The sequence below is a fragment of the Thermobia domestica genome, unplaced genomic scaffold (assembly GCF_964235325.1).
Source record: "Thermobia domestica unplaced genomic scaffold, izTheDome1.hap1.1 HAP1_SCAFFOLD_230, whole genome shotgun sequence".
Lineage (NCBI taxonomy): Eukaryota > Metazoa > Arthropoda > Insecta > Zygentoma > Lepismatidae > Thermobia > Thermobia domestica.
The window spans coordinates 116,573-136,942 of NW_027655949.1; the positions used below are offsets into that span (position 1 = coordinate 116,573).

Sequence of the window (20,370 nt, forward strand, 5' to 3'; positions counted from 1 at the left end):
ACTTTTAATACTCTTTTACTAAGCTAAGATAGTAACGATATTTACTGAGTTCGGTGTGCATTTACCCAAATAAGAAAAAAGTTTTTCAAAAAAGAAAATAATTAGTTTTATATAAATTTTGAAATTCAATATATATTGTATAAAGTTAACCAAGAAAGTTCTGTCGCTTTTGTGCAAGTCTGTATTCAATTTGCCTTCACACCATGAATTAAATGCGAAAGGAGATAGAGCGAAGGTCAGTTGTTGGCGTTTGTATATCCAACATACTACCTGGTTGTTGTAGTTTAGTTACACTGTGAACTTGCGTAAGAACACAGTGAACATTGGACCTCCACAGAGCGTCATAAACGTCTGTATGCTATACTAGTTGAAACTGAGGTCAAACGCCGCTGCTGCGGTGCAGAAGATATGCCACGCCTTTGGTGAGGGTGTCATGACTACGCGGACAATGCAGCGGGGATTTAAGAAGCTTAAGGACGGTGACGGAACACTCGAAACGGTTTCCTGCGCCACATGCAGGAAGAAAAACACGTGTAGAAAATGATCTTCACCCAGGAATTGAGGCAAACAGTGGCCAGGCACATGAGGAATTGGGACTACAATTCAGTATTAGTGGAGAAACCATTTGGTAGCACCTCCATCAACTTGGGAAACACTACAAGTTTTGTCGATGGGTTCCACATGATGCGTCTTCGGGATAGAAGGTAACGTGAGCAGACACCTGTGTTTCTTTGCTGATTCGTATGAGGTAGGAGCCATTTCTGGAGAGAGACTTGACATGCGATGAGAACTGGGTTCTGTAAGAAAATTCACATTGCTGTCATGACTGGTTAGCATACCATGTACTAGGCTAGGATACCCCGGACACCATTCTACGCCTTGGATGGGAAACACTATTGCATCCATCACACTTCCCGGACATTGCACCGCCCGATTTTCACCTGTTCCATTTCTTGGACAATCACCTTTGAGAACGCCAGTTCAAATCCCAAGTAGAGGTGCAGAATGCACTTGATATCTTCCTCGCTTCACGGCCCACCAAGTTCTACCACGATGGAATCTATGGACTTCTAAAACGTTGGCAGAAGGTTATCGATATGATGGGGACTATCTTCGATGTTGCATTTAATCTTAGGTGACATATCGATGAAAGAGTGGTGGGTGAAAGGGTAGCAGAACTTTCTTGGTTACCTTTATACATTCGATGTTTTTAAATGACAAATGAAAATCATATAGATAAGTAAATCTTTAATACGTCATAAAATGCAATACCTTTCACGTTTTCGTAAATGCAAGTAATATGTGTTTACACTGTTAATTCATATCAAAAACAGCATCTAAGCTATATCCTTTATTTACTCTTTTGACTTTGCATACTAACTTCCTTATTGAGTGACAATTACAAATAAAAGTGTCAGAAATATCATTTTGATTGGAATTTTCTATGTCTTGAACGTGAACAGTACGCGTTGCAACAGCTTCTCTTGCGTCATGCTTTACATCTTTCCCGGTTACACTCAGTTTTTCACCCGCAATTTCGTGCATGTCTTAGAACAGGTGTATAGGAATGTTGATGGTTTCTGCTAACCGTCTTCCTCTATTAGGAATGATAAATTATTTTCGTAATTCTCATAGGAAGTGTCTTCTTCAGACAGTTTTATTGCACAGCCAATTTGTATGTCTTATGATAAAGATAATTCTCGTTTACCACTCGTCTGTCGATAAGAGCCATGAGCAAAACACAGTACGTTTTTTATCTTTTTTTGACGATCAAGCACTATTCACGTAATGTATCAAGTGTGTTCACCGCTTTCTTGATTTTGTTATGATGCAATACGATATCAAGCTCTCTTGAAATCATGTTCCATATCGCTAATTGTATATGTGGAACCATTTAGTAGAAATAAGTGTGAATGTTTTTTGTGGAATATGACACGAACGTATGCTGATCCGTAAAGTCAAACACGGAGGGATATTAGTGTCTGGACCTACTTGACAAGAACTTTTAATGAAAAACATCCTTATTTTTACGAATAGTCAATTAAAGTTATGTTCTATTGAAGAGGTTCATTTTCGTGGTTATCAGTGTTTATCCCGTAACCACATCATATGTTATTAGTCATATCCATGAGAACCCTTTCTCCTAGATCATTTTCCGGAGTATCGTTAGTTTTTAAAGCTATATACTTGTAAGTTGTGTTAGAATGTGTTAGCATTATCAGCAAGAAACCAAATGTTTATTCCATATTATTTTTTTTATTTATCTATACTCTGAAACGACACTTGTTTCTTGAAGAGACTAACCATTAATAATCTGGAAGGAATGAACTAGGGTTATAAAATATATAACATTGTTTACAAAGTATAGCTACAATCATTTTGAAAGTAATAATAATATCTTCTGACCTTTCTTCTTATCTTGTGTTAATGTCATCGAATCTAGAAAATTTAATAATTTAGTAATACGTTCTTTCGTATTCCAGAAAAGATTTTTTTTTTTTTTTTGCTTTTTATTTCCATGAATCGCTCTCATTATAGTACTAATTCCAATAAAGGCAACTTTTTCTTTATTACTCTCATATTTCCATATGGTATTGCAAGAAGATTCAACGTATATTTTATATTTACCCATTGTTCAATTTTGTATTTTAATGTGAGTAACAAAATGAAATATAGTCTTGTCGGAATAAATCTCGGTTCCTTTTTACATATATGCTTCAAACAAGTAATCCGGTAGCTCTGTGGACAATATTGGAAGATTGATGACGTCCTATTTTCGGTGCGTCACTTCTCCATACCATATGATCCATTTCTCATAGTCACCGTCTCCTTTATCCTAACCGGCATAATCGTGGGACGTAAAACTTAAAGATTTCATTTCATTTTTCCATACCATATGACTTCTGGTCAAAAGTTCAGAAAAACTTTCTACCGAATCTTCCTCACCAGAAACTGCATCACTTTTGTGAGAAATATCTGTTACATCATCTTTTAACGTTTAATCAAACTCAGAATCAACCTCAAATTCTTCAGATAGCATACACCTTATATTTGATTCAGACGATTCTCCACTACTCGACAACCCTCTAAGTGTACATTACTAAAATAAACTAGAACTGCTAAAACCTTATTTGTTAGTTGTTTATACAAATAGAAAATATAGGTCGAGAACTGTGATAATATCAAGCATACGTAACAAAATATTTTGTACATATTGAGTTTGTACAACTCATGATAAAAAAAACAACTTTCTAACCTCAAAACAGAAAAGACAGTAGTAAAGACATATATATAGAATTATATATTAGTATGACACATGATATGATTCTTAACTATAGTTGAAAAGATCAAATATAGTACAATTGTAAATTTAAGATCAGTCGCATCTACCGGTGATTGAGGGAAAATATTTTTAAAGTAAAGTCATTTACCAAGTTGGGTGTATATACACATCACTTAAATTAAATTCAACGTACTATAATAAATATTACAGAATAAAGTAATCTTCTTTTGTAATACAATAAATATAACTAAACAATAAAACTCAATGAATATTATTGAATTAACGTTTTGATAAAATCACAATGAAGAAAATTGTATTGGGGTGTATTGCACACCACTTTATGAACGGAAGTTTAATAAACATTTTAATTATTCCATGTATTTATTATTAGTGGACACAAAGGTTAAGTAAGTAATATAAAGTAGCAGTGTTGAAGTGAAAAAAATTCTTTTGGCTTCTGGAATCACGTACATAATTTCTTCGCGATTCACAAAATTCAAATATATAAAACTGAAAGTAAAGTATGTCGTTATAATTGATCTTTTTATTGAATTATCGTATTTATATTTGGTACAATATTGCACATCGTAATGAGTAGTAATAAATGGGTTTTCCTCTTGTATTCATTGTTTGAAACTATCAAGTTGGATACTTATCATATTCCAAATTATAATAAGAAATCTTATCAATTCGTGAGCTTACAGAAGATGTATATTGCACCAAACATATTAATTGTAATACATGATTGAAAACCATACGTTAAAGTATGAAAGGTATTGCTGTAGTATTTCGAGTATTAGAAAAAAGGATAAAAAATAAAGTTCCTGTTTAAATCTAATTTACAACTGAAAATACTTTCTCTTTCTATTTACTGGGTGAGACGTACGCACACTAGGCTACAGTTTCACATGTTGTTACTTACTTCCGCATATGATTTCAAGTGTAGTATTCGTTAAGCAATAATTTCATTGTATTAAGAATATGTGCGATTAGTAAAATTAGTCATTGATTTGTCTCACTGAAATCTCAAGTTAAAGTGCTGTGTATGAACATACCAGATGGTGAATGAAGGTAATCTAAACAACAAATATGTTTTTTACAGATGGTTTCATCCAAATAATATTTGTTTTTCGTGAAAGCATTAGATCTGTTACACAATCGCCAGGAACATATCTCAACATTCTAGATATATAATTGTAGAAATGTTCTTAGTTCAAAGGAATTTCTTTCATATATTATGTTCACTTTCTTTTTCTTGAATATTGTGCAATATTTTTACAACATGCATCTTCTCTTATGGTTCTGGTTCTGGGAAACAGTCAGCTGTTTAAATAATTGAAACGATTAGAGGATAAAGGTGTTATGTTACAGTTTTCGAAACGTTGAATTATGGCACTTCATGCACGTGTTATATGTTAGACATGTTACATAACACATCATTTAGTGAGTCCTCGTCCCAGTGAAGAGATTCGGATACGATGAAGGGTGTATGTTAACATAGTTGTGGAAGCCAATTTTCCCGAAATGTACAATTTGTTGCATACCACCTTCCAACCGCTTCAATAATTTACTTTCTTAGTAAACATATCTGTGGTGGGTTGTATTTACACCAAAACCGAAACAAGCATAACATGTTGAACTTAACATAATGTTAGCTTTATTCGTTTTTACCATGTCTATTGCATAGCTGCCTTTATAACTTTATAAAAGCGATCACTGTAAATTAATCAATCACAATTGTGTAGTTAGGGTATATGTATTTTTTATTCAGCCTAAGAAAAATAAAACTTCTATTTCAATTAAGGATTCCAACTTTTGTGCAGTATAAAGAACTCGTTATACAAGGTCCGACAATAAAGTAACGAGAATGTTTTCAGCTGATGCTGGCAACCCTGCAGACTGAAACCGCCACCAGTGTATGAACTTATGCCTGCTCCATTAGCACTCACGAAATATTATTCATTGTGGAGTTAGAGGTTGAAGAGTGCGGTCGTGTGTTCGACCTCCGTCACAACAATGGGAGCACGTAATATTGAGTAGCTATACGCAATCTCCTTCTGTGTCAAACTTGGTGAGACTGCTGCGCGGTAACATACCAGAAGCTTCAGCACTCCTTTGGAAATGAAGCGTTATCAATGGTACAGGTGTATCGTTGGCACCAAATGTTTGCGGAAGGCAAAACAAAAATCGAAGATGAACACTGCAGTGGGCTACCCACAACAACACGAACTGAAGAGAACACAGAGAGAGTGAGGAAACTTGTGCGAGCAGATAGACGCTTAACCGTGATTGCGAATGACCTGAACATGAATCGAGAAACAGTGCGTCTGATATTAACTGAAAATTCGGGAATGCGAAAAGTTTGTGCCAAACTGGTTCCGAAAAGTCTCACACAGCAACGAAAAGATGACCGGAGAACTGTGGCGACTGGTTTGTTGGACCAAGTGGAATCTAACCCGGATTTACTGAACAGAATTATCACTGGTGATGAAAGTTGGTGTTTTAATATGACCCCGAAACGAAACGTCAAAGTGCTCAAAGGTGTTCAATAGATTCACCACGACCAAAGAAAGCTCGCATGTCGAAGTCCAAGGTCAAACGCATGATTATGTGCTTTTCAATTCCAGGGAAATTGTCCATAAAGAGTGGGTACCTCCAGGGCAAACAGTAAATCAACATTTCTACATAGAAATTCTCGAAAGACTTTGAATTGTCGTTTCGGCAATATTTGACATCAAAATCCATTACAGTGCTACCACGCCCTCCTTATTCGCCGGGCATCGCCCCGTGTAATTTTTTCTGTTCCCAAAGGTGAAAGCAGTTCTTAAAAACACCATTTTGAAGCAGAAAAAGACATTCAAACAGCCGTAACACGGGCTTTGGCAGGCATCCCAAAAGAAGACTTCCAGAGATGCTACCAACAATGGAAACTCCGACGGAGTGTGTGCAGGCACAACGGGAGTACTTTTGTAGGTGATCACATTGTGGTTGGTTAAAAATGTAAGTAAAGTTGTGTTTTCCAACAATTCTCATTACTTTGTTGTCAGCCCTCGTATAAGTTCTGACGAACATAGCGGTATTTTTTGCATTATAAATAACTTCTTGTCACATTTGTTTGCATGCGTCTTGCAAGATACCAGTTAGCATACCCTAATTTAGACATACTGTTCAAGACGTGTCATGCTCAAATGTTTCTCTCCTTTTCAGATGTTGTGCGGTAAATATATCAAGTATGCATCGTATATCTAATAGATTTTACATGTAGTATTATGTAGTATTAGTATTAGCATTATGTATGTAGTATTATGTAGTATAGTATTATTTACATGTAATATATTTCACATGACCTAATATATTATTTGACACTAATAGACTTCTTACAACCTACTATTATCAATCTTTGTATTCTAAGTTTCCATTTGGTTTGAAACTAATAATACATTGATGTTTAACATTTATCCTACAATTCACTTATTATTTTTTCAATAATCCGTAGGACACTTGAAATTTTATAATACTTTTCTTTATAGCGATGCAAGTGTCTTGTTTTCGAATGGACAGCGAATTCTTACAAAGGAAGTGTGGAGTGTGTATACAATCCACTACGTACTAACCTTTAGGTGACGTACAGATCATCATTTACGTCGTGAACAATTCTCTATATAATGAACGTGTGAAGCATTCAGCTGTTCCAAATTCAAAAAATGTACATGTTGCATTGTCCGGAGAAAACTATAGGAAATAAGTACATTTCATATCTAAAATGTCCAGAATATCTCTAAATGTCTGGGTTAATTTGTGTACAGGCTTCAGTACATGGTTCTTTACATAGAAGAATGTATTTCATTAGTTAAAATCATTCAAAGGATATTAAGTAACCTGGAAATTTTATATGGAAATGTTCTTATTCGTATAATTGTACGTAGGATAATTATATTCAGTAAGTGGTTCTCATGTGCTGGACGTATATATATTACGCACGAAAGAACATTCCGTAGGGAAGTATAATATACCACCAAATGAATTCGTATGCTTAACACCTGCTGACGCATAAGTCCTTGTTGCGTCAAAGAATTTCATACAAATGTACAGTATATAAATATATGATTTGCGTAACTTTCAATACTGCTTTATGTTCTTTATATATACAGCTGACACATTTCATACAGAGTTGCAGTACCCACTTAACTACTGGTGTGTAGTCTCATTCAGACTTAAGAAACATATGCAAACCACAGGATTTTCATATCTTTCTAAGTTGGTTTATGTCCCATATCTAACTCAGATACATAATTATGTTTCACACAAACTTGCAGTATGCAACCACGAAATTTGCATATCTTTCTACACTGTTTCAGTATCTTTCCCATGTTCCACACCTATGCTTCAGACCTGACTGTAGTTTTTGTATACAGTCCTCCCTCATTCCCCCATTCCACAAGTCACAAACACTTATTCCATGTTAACGTGAAATGTGCAAGATCAGAGAGTATACGTATGTTAGCTACGTCAGACATGTAGCTGCGTCTTTAGTGTGAATTATGTGCATATGATACATACTTGCAAGCAGGTAGATACAAACATCAATATCAGTAACTTAATTCTTTAAGTATGTAATATGTTACACATATTCAGGATGCATGCTTCATACAGTGCGCTTATAGGTAGCGTCCTAGTTTCCACTGATTTCGTACGTCATGTAATATATACGAACATCACAGATATCAGTATATTCCCATACCCTTGAGTACATACGTATGTTTCCTACAGGCAACTCCATATTGCCTCCATGATGTTTCGTACCGTCGAACAACTAACTTCGGAAGTTACAAGATTTACGTAAATTCTTTAAAGAATACAGGATATTTGATTTTTTAAATGTAAATCCAACAAAAAGAAAATATCTACTGTTGTAAGAACTCGTAAAATATTCACCTCGAGCAAACGGTTCTGCCCAATATGCGATTGCACTTTTTAAGAATATACACGAAAGATTTTCCACAAGTAATGCCTCGTAATTTCGTGTAATTGTATATAATGCCCATATTAAATGACAGTCTAGAAAAGGTAGAATCTTATTGTTATTTTAGTTATTTTCATCCAAGACGTAATGCCTAGCAGTCAATCGATATGCCGTCTGAGAACATTGTACATAAAACATTTTAGACTGTATTTGTGGAATTTTATCTAGAGGCAATCAAAGTGTATTTAGCATTATATAAGTGTTATTTCTAGTCATAAAAGCAGATTAGTGTGAATTATAGCTTTATACAGTGTGTAGATATTTGGTTCTATAAAGCTCCCAATAAATGCATTTAATAATTTGAACTTATAGAATGTATTATTTATTTTTAATAAATAGTTGAATAATTTCTCTTTTAGAAATAACGCGTACGTATAGTATTAGTTGATTTAATAGTGGAAACCTTTTGGTAACATATGTGTACTCTCTAGAGGCAGCAAGGGAAATTAAAAAAAATGATTTTTTTTATATTCTTATTATATTCATATCCATTTCTTACGATTCTGCAGTGCTGCAATCGTTCTATTCGTAACACACAGTAGCAGTCTTGGGAAGTAACGTAACGCAAGTAACGCTTTAGTTTTTAACCCACAAACGCCCAAGACCAGTTTTATTCGTTAGCAACTGCCTTGAACAATACCGTGTTACATCGAAAACCTGAGAGGAAAACTGAACGAAATTCGTACAACAAGAGAACGGGTAGTGTGCCTGAAGTGGAACTCGGTGGTTTGGCTAAATGAATGATATAGCCCGTGTAACATAGTGAAAAATAAAGTTGGTCACTGGTGGCACAAGGGGCGTTTGTGGGTTAAGTAACGTTTCCCAGTAACGCGTTACATTTTTTCCAAGGTAACTGTAACGGTAACGCGTTACAAATTTGTAAGTAACGTGCCTAGTTTGCGTTACTTTTTTCGCGTTACATTACGGATGATTAACTACAATATATGTATATTTTCTCCGGAAAGAAATGTTTCTTTCCTGTAAGTGAATTTCTCAGAATGAAACAATGGAGCATGAACTACGTATGTCACCAACACACAGAGAAACAGATAAGTTTGTAGTACCACTTGCTCCTTTTGGAAGACGAGGACCTCCTTAGGGAAATCACGTGTACTGATTGCAAGCACCTGGACGGTTTGTCATAGATTTTGACAGCTCCAAATCAATACATTCACTGAGTGGACTAGGAGTGCAATGATACGGGTAGTCTATTTTACTTTGATTAGTGTCGTTTTTATAAAGATGGAGAACGAAAATATTTTACCGTTCGAACACTTGAAAGAATATTTTTTCTTAAGAGCTGAGGATGATGGTGAACAGAATTTAAAAGTAAAGTGTCTGAAGTGCCCCGGCTGAAAATATTTATCAACAACTAGGGTGCCATAATTAACGATATACAGTAAGAAGTTAATATGAATAAACTGTGTTCTGTTGAGCAGGCCTACTTTAATACTAGAAAATTGTTTGCTGATGGTATGTAATACTGGAGTTCTTTCAGATCAGTTTACTTATCCTAGAGTCCCGTTGATTATGAAGTTTGAAACTAGCTTTAAAAAGCATGTATCGATTTTAGAGCTATTGGCAAGTTGTGATTCCCCCGCAGTTCATGTGTTCTCATTTTGTTAGTTGTAGTGTAATGTTTCTTTATATTCTGTATTTTTTTGTATTTTTGTAAAAAACATTGTTATTATTATATAATTAGTTTAGCAGAATAATAATAAAGAACCATTTTTTCTAACGCATAAGGATGACTACGAGTCAAGCTAAAACTCGACTCGACTCGAATTCAAGTGGAGTTTCGAGTCAAGTCAAAGGTAATATTCTTTCGACTCGAGTTCCGAGCCGATTCAGTTTTTCACGTCGAGTTTGATAAATGGCTCGTTTGTTTTAACTCGTCTTGAGATCATGGCCTGATTACACTGGAAAGCGAAAGCCATGAGAAATGTAAGCTACACAGTAATATGGAATACTTTTAGTGTTGCTCACAAGAGGGGACACTGCTCGTATCTCATCTCGTCTCGATAGCGAGACCACAAGAGATTTTTTATAACAAGCTCAGCTCTGCTCGGCTCAACTGAGAAGATAGCTCGAGCCGGCTCGATTGGGGTGAAACATCGGCCCTAGTTGGCTTGGTGGCGATGAGCCATTTGCTCGGTTCGGCTCAACTGAGCCGAGGGCTTTAGCCGAGTCGGTTGGGTGAGCTGTTGGCTCGGCTCACTTCTCGGTTCGGGTCGATAGTGAATGAGCTATGAGCCGAGCTGCTCGAGTCGTTGACAATTCTAAACCCGAACCGAGCAGTTTTGAAGATATTTGGCCAGTGCCCTATAACTTTGAACAGTGTTTGGCTCGAGCCCAAATACTCAACCTAGACCCTCAACCCAAATTCAGAAGCTCGTTTACAATGTCCTTGACTCCAAGACTTCACGACTACCGAGGTTGGCAATCAACTAGTTTTTTATAATAATAATAATAATAATAATAATAATAATAATAATAATAATAATAATAATAATAATAATAATAATAATAATAATAACGATAGTAATAGTAGTACGGAAAATCGAAGTTATAATTTTTTTCACATATTTAGAGTTTCGGACCTAAAAGTAACGCGTTAGTAACGCGTTACTTTCGAAGTAAAGTAACAGTTACTCTTTTAGGGCAAGTAACGCGTTACTAACTGTACATTTTAAGAGAAAGTAAAGTAAACAAGAAGACAATTTTAGAGTAATTGTGTATCGTTGTTTGGATGTTACGTCTTAGGAGATGCAATATTGAATTATGAACAATTTCTTTACATTGTGGTATAACGTCATAAGGTGGACATATAGACAAGGTAATGACATGTGCAACGAGCTAGCATTTGTACGAGACCCTTCTATAGAATTAGTTTGCTCTCCACACAATTTGAAAACGATTATTACTTTGTAGCGAGGTATATATATCTACTCATGTTTTAATCGATTAGGGAAATAAACATCGTTTTTTGATACCTCAGTTTATTGTAATTTTATAATACAATCATAAAATTATTTGGTAAATTTAAGTTAAACAACACTATACATCACGCTCTTTATATGACTGCTTGTCATGCAGTGTTTGTAAGTATTTGTACAAAATTAAACATACACAAATAGGATTCAATTAAAAATTACAAAAAAAAAAATGATTGATAAAACTAATATTGTAGGGAAAATTGTGTATACCAACTACCAGATTTCAACATATACATAACGAAATTCTAGTAAACCCCAAAAGTTTTACTAGGTAGTATAACACATGTGGTACCTTCCTGAAAGGAAACCTTATAAATCGCTCACTGCTTTCATAAATTAAATACACTATATCAAGAATAATAGTATTGTAATAATTGTGTTTCATAACATATAATTTTAGGATACATAAAAATGCTATACAACACTTATATATGATATATGATAAAACACTTGTAACATGCTAAGGTAAATCCAGAAACAAATAATGATATTTATATTAATCATAGACAGTTAACTAGAAATTATCGTTTTCTATAAACGAAAGTGAGATTTCAGTATTCAAAAACGCATTTCTGAAATACAGCGGGCTATTTTTATTAGGTCATGATTTACTATGGCAATGACAACAATAATGACAACATGATAACAACAATAATACAAGGTAATGTCAATAACATCAACACAATGGCATTATTCCTTATGTTCTGAATATATTTGCTTTGACAATGGCGTGACTAATAATAGTATTCATTTCAAAAGTAAATCTGAATTTCTTTCAGTTTAGAGTGTGCCTGTAAACACAAACAAAAACACATGATTGCTTCAACAAATGTTAAACGTTTAACAATACTCATATGAACTGAGCATATAAATCACATATACTTCATGGCAACAATATTTGTTTTGTGAACAGAAGCCAACGGTAGAGCCCCTTGAGAAACTAGTCTTTATATACATGATTATGACATGATACATGATATAGCTTAAACGATCATGTATTCAGCAAATACAGGATTATAACATAATATGTAAATATGGAATGCTCTTGCGTACCCAATATTAAGCTGGAATACATTTGTTCTACCGTTCATCTACCGTGAAAAAATGCGTCCTAAAGAACAAAGTGTTTCCTAGTGAATGTTATTATACATTTAGCTCCAGAAACCTTAACAATAGTATTAATTGTTATCACTCAATGAATTTGGTATCATCATCATTGAATACCACCGCACTTTAAATGTGTAGTTGTCCATAGTTTTTACAATTCTTGCAAAGTTTTGTTGAAAGGTGAATAGAGATAAATATTGAATCTACATTACCATCATGAGTGTCAAACATATATTTTGGAATTTCCCTCTCCTGGGTGAACAAAGACTTATTATATCTTATAACACACTAAAGAATATTGGACTAAACCTATTTCGCAAAAAATACAACACATTTTAATTCAAAATCTATAAAAGTATTCAAAAACTATTTAGAACAGATGCACTGGTACATGATTGCAAATATTGTTTTCAACACATTATTTGGTCCAATAAATAGCATCATTTGAAGGCATAACGATAGTTGATAGAAAGAAGAAATTCATGTAAATTTGGAATTATTATTAAAGAAAGGTGTTTGTATTTTAGAATGATTATATCTGTACGTTTTTAACATGTAACAAAAGCGAATAAAATTTAATACTAATTTGAGTACAAAATGAATCATCTATTGGAACATCTGGTTCTTCCCTAACAGCACAATTACATAGCAGGCATATGCCTGTCATGTTCCCTCAGGTACATGAGAATGTGCCCAGTATATGCCTTATGTACCTATGAGAGAGAAATCACATAAATGGTAAGTGATAGTCACAGTCTATGTCCGCCCCAAGGCACATGCCTGACATGTACCTGGGGACGTGCCTAGTATGTTCTAGGTATGTTTCCCATACCGTAAGCGTCAATGAACCACAAAATTACTCCCCCAAAAATACGTTAAATCGCCTACGTATATGCGTAATGTGTTTACATTAAGCTGAGTTTAAAAACACTTATAAAAGGAAAAACACAAGCACCGGGGGGTAAGCGCGAACCACCAACTCTTTGATTACTAGGCGCGTGGTTTTCCGACTTGGCCACGAAGGCGATAACGAAAACGTCGCTTGTAAAGATAAATCTTGTGGGTCTTTTAATGTGGCTAATCAGAGTGTTCTTGTAAATCTGTATATTCAACGATAACCGTTTGGGATGAGACAAAATCCGCTCGCAATGTAATTTTATTAAAAAATGACGCGCGTATCTTTACTTTGTTTCATGGTTCTTCCATATTCACTTTCAAATGATCGGCGACAGTTGGCATCTAAAAAATACAATTCTAACCACGTAAATAATTAACTGTTCACATATGTATGAATAATTAATCTTAATTTTTATTCATCAGTTATGTCATTTCTTTCTTCTAAATTCATCTCCCAAATCTGATGCATTTGTTACTACTTTTTTCTAAGCGATTGTATACTAAAAGAAGAGAAAGTGGAGCAGAAAGTGCGAGAAACCGTTGCATGTTACTGCGCATGAGCAAATACAAAGAGCTGACTGTCATTCGTGCGTCGCTGCAGATATCAATTATGTGTCATAAGTATCTGAAAAAGTATGCACCTAAAGGAAATACTTCGAAAATGAAAGATATATGTCCCAAGTGAGACAAAAACCAATGAGTATCACAGTGCAAGCATATAAATGCTACATTTGTGGTACATGGTCGCAAATATCAATGAGGTGTAACAAGCACCTAAAACTTTAGGGGATGAAGTACATACTTAGCACATGAATACCATACGTACTAAGTGTCGGGTACCTAAAATTATCTGGGACACCTAAATGGCATATGCCTAGCACATCTTGTGCTGTTATGGTTATCACCTAATGATATTCAACATTACAACTACTAAGAAGCCACAGACTTTTGAAGTACTAATTTCATTATGTGGTTTGAAATAAAGTCCTATAATAATCTACACGTTTCTTGCGTTAATACTTATAAAACGTGCTAAATTGATACGTACAAAGTGATAATTATATAGGGCTTTCAATTTATTTGTGTTAATGTTGTTGGTAACGAAACTTGTATTTACATTGCTAGACAAGGAAATAGAGTACATATAATGAAATCTAAATTTATACGAAACCTGAATTGTTCTTAAATCATACCAAACCAGTGCATTCTCATTACCTTTTAAATTTATTATTGTATCTATACTAATAATCCACTGAGAAAAATGTTTTAAAAACTGGATAATTCACTTTGAACTAAATGCATTATTATTATTCTAACATTTTGTTTGTATTTACTGCTTTGTGGTTTTTTTAAAACAAATATAATTATAAAATAAATGAATATCATCTATTTTATTATTGTCTCAGGTACAAAACCCGGATAAAGTTGGAGGTAAGGTTTTGATAAATGGTATGCTTCAAAAATGATGTAAATTATAATAAATCTGAATAAATTTAAAAATACATAAAAACTTTACAGTTATTTGGGTATATATATATATATATACTGTAGGTTAGTAAGGACAAGTAAATACATAAATAAAAGAGTAATAAATTAGAAAGATTGATTGATCTTAATACTAATGATGCTTCGCTATACTAGATACTATTTTCCTGATATTAATTTCCGATATATGAATATTGGTCTAATGAGAATATAGTAAAACACTTCTGCAATACTAATTACACTTGCTCCAAGGAACAATGAAACTACCCCACCAAGATAAACTGAAAAGAAACAAAAATAAGTTTCAGAAATTATACATTACTAATTATATAAATGTATTTTCTAATATTGTGTTTATAGGTTGAAGTTATTTTCATTGAGTGCTATCAATAAGTAACATTATTTAAATGTTAACACCTTTAAAGCGAAAGGTGTTATAATTGTTCTTAAATCAACTTCATATATCTCACATGCATGAACTATATTAATTTTTGTTTCTGCCCGCAATCTTGATAGCCACATTTATTTATAGTGTAAATAGACAAATGTCATTATAAATATGGCATATATTGCGTGAAATTTAACTTTACATGTTGAACAGACATCTTTCTCAGCACTTGGACCAATTAAAAAATTAGAAACATTTACTGTATTGGCATGGAATCTATTACAAAAACAAAATTCCAATAACGAATTTTCAAAGAGCACATGTGATCAAGTACTTCGAAAAGGACACAACATTATTAGAAATATTCTTAATTTTAGTATGAATAAGTTTAAGTATTTAGTTTACTCGAAAGAAAGACCAACATTTAAAATTATGGAGAGTAATTAGCGAGTAAAGAAAAAGAATTATTGTAATAATCAAAATCAGAAAACTGTTTGAGATTTTTAACAGGCATCTGTAACTTCAGATACGACATAAAACACTTGGTAGAAAGAAAAGAGAATGTAAGCACTAAGTGCTACATCATGTGGATACTACTGAAGGAGATACGAGATAACACTCATAGTAATGATGCGTAATATTGTCGTTGGCTTCACACACTTATTATTCTCTCAGCACAATTTACATACACAGGGTATAGGTCGAAACACAAACATCTTTATATCAGAAGATCCCCGTAATGATTATTTGTTTCCTCTTTGAAAACGGGTAGTTTTTATAGACGATTTTCCCGAATTTCTCCTTTGACAAACATTTAGCAGATACAGATAACTATAATCAACTAGGAGATCTTCTCGGACAATATATAACATATATCTGTATAAACATAATTGAATCTAATAATTTTGCTTACTAACTCCTCGTAGACGTACGTATATACTGAATGTGTTGCATAGAAAACCTGAAAAAATATAATTGTCAAGCTTGACCCCATTAATCATAAAACGTACTTGCTAGTTTTTTAGTGTTTTGTTTCTTCTATTCATAAATAAAAAAAGTGCTGTGGGCCTTAGAAGCCCGCTTCCCTCGGTAGTACTAAGGGGCTATTCACCGCTGTATTGTGCCGGAAGCGCCATCTCAATTGGCGCCAAAATTTTTGCCACACTCCACAATTACTTAAACAATTAACGACAATTATTTTGCTAATTGCGTATATAAGTTTATTTTTTCTTAGAATCCTAAAACAAGGAATAGCAATAGAACAGAGAAATGTTAGGCATCCTCTTCGCACTGATTCAGTTCCTTCCAGCTGTCTTTATTTTTTTTGGATGAAATATTGTGTCTGCTTCATTCTCTCCCAGCCAGCTGACTGTCTGCTTCAAGAGGTAGTTAAACTATAACCTTTCTCGTCTGAGAAGATAATATTTTCTTTTAGGAGAAAAGTAACAGATTCTTGCTTTTGGTTATCACAACCTTAAATAAATAGAAACGACATGAATAATCTGAACTTCGTTTAGTTAACTCAAAGGTTAAAAAGGTTAATTTGCTAGCCAGCAATATATTCTGTAACTCTGACACAAAGTCCCATTTCCTCGCAATACAACCACAAGTGTTCGATTATAAATTTGATTGCTCACTCTGTTTTTGGACGTTTTCGTAATACAAATTGTCACAGCCCTTAAGTTATTATTTTTACAGCACACTTGTAAAGTTAGAACTTCTAAACTCTTTAAATGTTATTGGAAATATGATGTGTCTGTAGAGTCATGGTATAATTGAACCTGTCTTAGTAAATTGTATTTTCTGTAAGCAGACGTGACTCTTTGTACACATGAGGTCAAATGTCAATCTCCTCAGGTTATCAGGGTTTTTGTATAAAGAAATTTTCCCATGTAAAGGAAGCTTTTAGGATACGTCCTCCGCCTGCTTGCGCAACCGCAGAAACTCAAATTCGTTTCATAAAAAATTAAAAATCCAATCAGGTAACACCCTGGCTTACCCCTGTATTCACACGTCCCCACCCTAGTGCCGTGTGAAAATGATAAGGGCAAACAAAAAGTGAGTACATCTCTCTTTTTGGGGGAATTACGCTATAGTTTTTCGAAGAGGCACGAGCCCCGCGCTCGTTGCCCCCTTCGGGGGAAAGTTTCATCAAACTTCAAGACATGGACTTATCGTCCACAGTCTAACTTAGAGCTTACGCCGGAACGTTGACACTCCTATTCTAGCCCGTTCTTCGGTCGGGAGAAACTTTGTTACATCATTCACCGACCTGTGCTATTTTTATTGTGTCGGCAGTGACTGTTCAATTCCATCATACGGCGTATGAACGGTATTCTTTCACCACGGGCAGTTCATTAAGATTCACCATTGGAGACGAGCAGTGTGTGTTATCGCCAATCCATTCCTAAGTGCGAACTTGAACTAGACAGTACCATTTGTCTCATTGTAAGTATACAGTTAATCTAAAAACTTAGTTACTTCCACTCAGATTCTGTTTACCTAATCTGAGCACTGAATCTACACGGATCTCTTCAAGATCTCTCACTAACTCTAACTGTTTGTGCTCCTGAACGCTTCCTAATGCAATATTAGTCAACCTGTGCTAACGCTGATTTACGTATCTGTAGAAGACCTCATGTAGGAAGTCACTTGTGTTGTATCAAGTCCACGGACTTACTCGAGCCAGCTAATAAAATTCTTCCTAACTCGAACTTGCGTCGTTTATGTCATTTAAAAACATTCTCAATACTTCCTTTTGCTGAACGTTCCGTAATCTTTCTTGAGATCTATATTAACGCCTCACATCGACGTGCCAATGTTATAGTCTACTGGAGAAAGCAGATGACCTGTGGAATGAAATCCTGCTGGACATAGTTCTAACCTGGGAACTGCATTTTCTATTCGTCTCACCTCTATTCCATCATCCAACCAGGAGAAGACCAGCCTGTGCGAAGTCCCAATTTTCCGAAGACTTCTAGTCCTTACACGAAGTCCTGAATATCGTCCATCTATCCTGCTCCTGTATTTCAGCCGCTCGAAGTACAAGTGAGTAATTTTATCGCAATAGTGTTCTTGAGTGCTTTTGAGTGATTGTGCTACCTGGTGTGTACGAAACGGCTACAGCAACGCCGAGGTAACCCCAGAGTCTTCCCATCTCGACTTGGAGTGCCTGGAGGTAGGACCACGGACCTCAAGTGGGTTACCACTGTTTATGTAATATTTTCATGTACCTATCATTTGCATTTCGTTTTCATCAAGTCGCTTAACTGCAAAGGTGATCATCTCCCAAGTAGTTTCAAAATTACTTTGAAACCTTTTAGTTGTTTTAATATCGTTTGTGTGAATTGTTAACTACATTTGATTTCCAAGATCTCTTTTAATTCGAGCGGTGATCTCGTGTTTAATTGTAATGGTATAATATGTTTTGATATGATAACTTGTTAAGTATTCTGAACTTGCTGATAGCAGTGGTATTCCAACTCACTGAAACCTACTCGCTAACATCATAATACTCGTAATCATTCGTTCTCTTGCTTACTAACTATCCCTCGTCCTCATTCTGACGAAACCGCTTTGCTTTTGTTATTTGTATTGTTGCTGCGGGACCCTAAAGCTGTCCCCTTGACGAGTGGTCATTTGATAGCCTATTTACTTGAGATGGACATCCGCGCCTTTGCGCCCTGACTCGGTTGTTATTGAAATTGTATGCTATTTAATTATCTGCCATCCGAGCTGCATAGCTCGTCTTGACACGGACTAATTTAAAGTCCCAATATAAACAGCCTTTTTCAAGGCTACCTCTTGCTCTTAATTATTATTATTGTGCTAATAACAACCTCCAACACCAAGACATAATTGGTGGTAAGCTGAAGGGATTGATACCATCACCTACGCCCACACATAATTTGGTGGCAGTATCGTTGGGATGTGAACCCGCTGCCATAATTCGGTGGCTACAGTGAGATTCTAACCCTGGCCCATATAAATGGTGGCCCTGATGTGAATTATTCTTGTTGTGCTATAACTGTCCTCTGGCGGTATATAAATACTTGTTGTTCTTGGCTATCGTTCTCTGTCGGTGTCTTCACACCCTGTTAGTACGCCCTTAAATTAGTTAAGCGCTCGTGTATATAAAATCAATATTTTGAATTCTACCAGAGCTTACTTGGGAGCGTGAACAAACTATTCGTTGTTCTTTGATTGCAAATGATAGAAGTGGTGTTTTTACAATTTTCTAACACTGAAAATCCTACCAGTCGACCACGAAGGTCTAGTGCCCCTTGAGACCGCTCGTGGCCGCGACACCGCATACGCTGTTATATTCCAATGTTTTGGCTATTTATTTCATTTTCCTTTGAAACAAATTTGGTATTACAACACGCAGCGGCACTCTGAGCTATTATTTCGGTGTAGTGTTACCAAGTGCACATTATAAAAATTTATTTTTTGGCACCTAAATATTTTATTTTGTACATATATATATATATATATATATATATATATATATATAAGAAAGAAAGAAAGAGAGAGAGAGAGAGAGAGAGAATCAAGTTTCAATAGCGACTGGAAAGAACTATGCTGCTGCACCTCTGGTGTTATCAAATATTTTTAATCACAGAATCTACAAGCAGCAGCCTGCAACACTGACTGAAGACGCATATTTCATAAGAAATTGTCAGTTCATTATTCTGTGACTGTATATGTGAGAATATGCAGCAGCATTGGAACAATGGCAAAACGTGTTCTTCGCCCAAGTTCAATTGAGAACAGGGCCGGCGCTAGCAATTTTGCCGCCCTGGGCGGTACTTTCCGCAAACCTTATTTTAGGCAGAAAACATTGAAATGTAACGAAAAACTAAGACACTTCATTTAAAAACATATATGAAATTGAAAAAAAATTAAAATAAAATTGAACTACCTCTCTCGAATGCTTACGTAATATTTAAACGACTTCATATATGACACAATATTCAGTATGCTCGATTTCGCTCTATATCTGTGATATACAGTAGCGCATGCAGAAAATAAAATATGTTTTAGTCACGACCAAGAATATTACTTTTTACGCTTATTATATATCGAAAGGTGTTTCCAATAGGGTATTGTGCATGAAGATAATATAGTGAATCAGATATTACGGCAAAATTAAGTGATTAGCTTAAGCCATATAATGTACTAAAGCACAATA

General features: G+C 34.8%; 1 protein-coding gene across 1 annotated transcript; it reads left to right on the top strand.

Moving 5' to 3' along the window:
- Window positions 1-5,418: 5,418 nt before the first annotated feature.
- Window positions 5,419-5,835, top strand: LOC145676577 (protein GVQW3-like). The gene has a single exon (XM_081747414.1). It carries the CDS (start codon window positions 5,419-5,421, stop codon window positions 5,833-5,835), a length of 417 nt encoding a protein of 138 aa, XP_081603540.1.
- Window positions 5,836-20,370: the final 14,535 nt, after the last annotated feature.

Coding starts and splice junctions, on each gene's coding strand:
- LOC145676577 (XM_081747414.1), top strand. CDS start 5,419: ATGGTACAGGTGTATCGTTGGCACCAAATGTTTGCGGAAGGCAAAACA.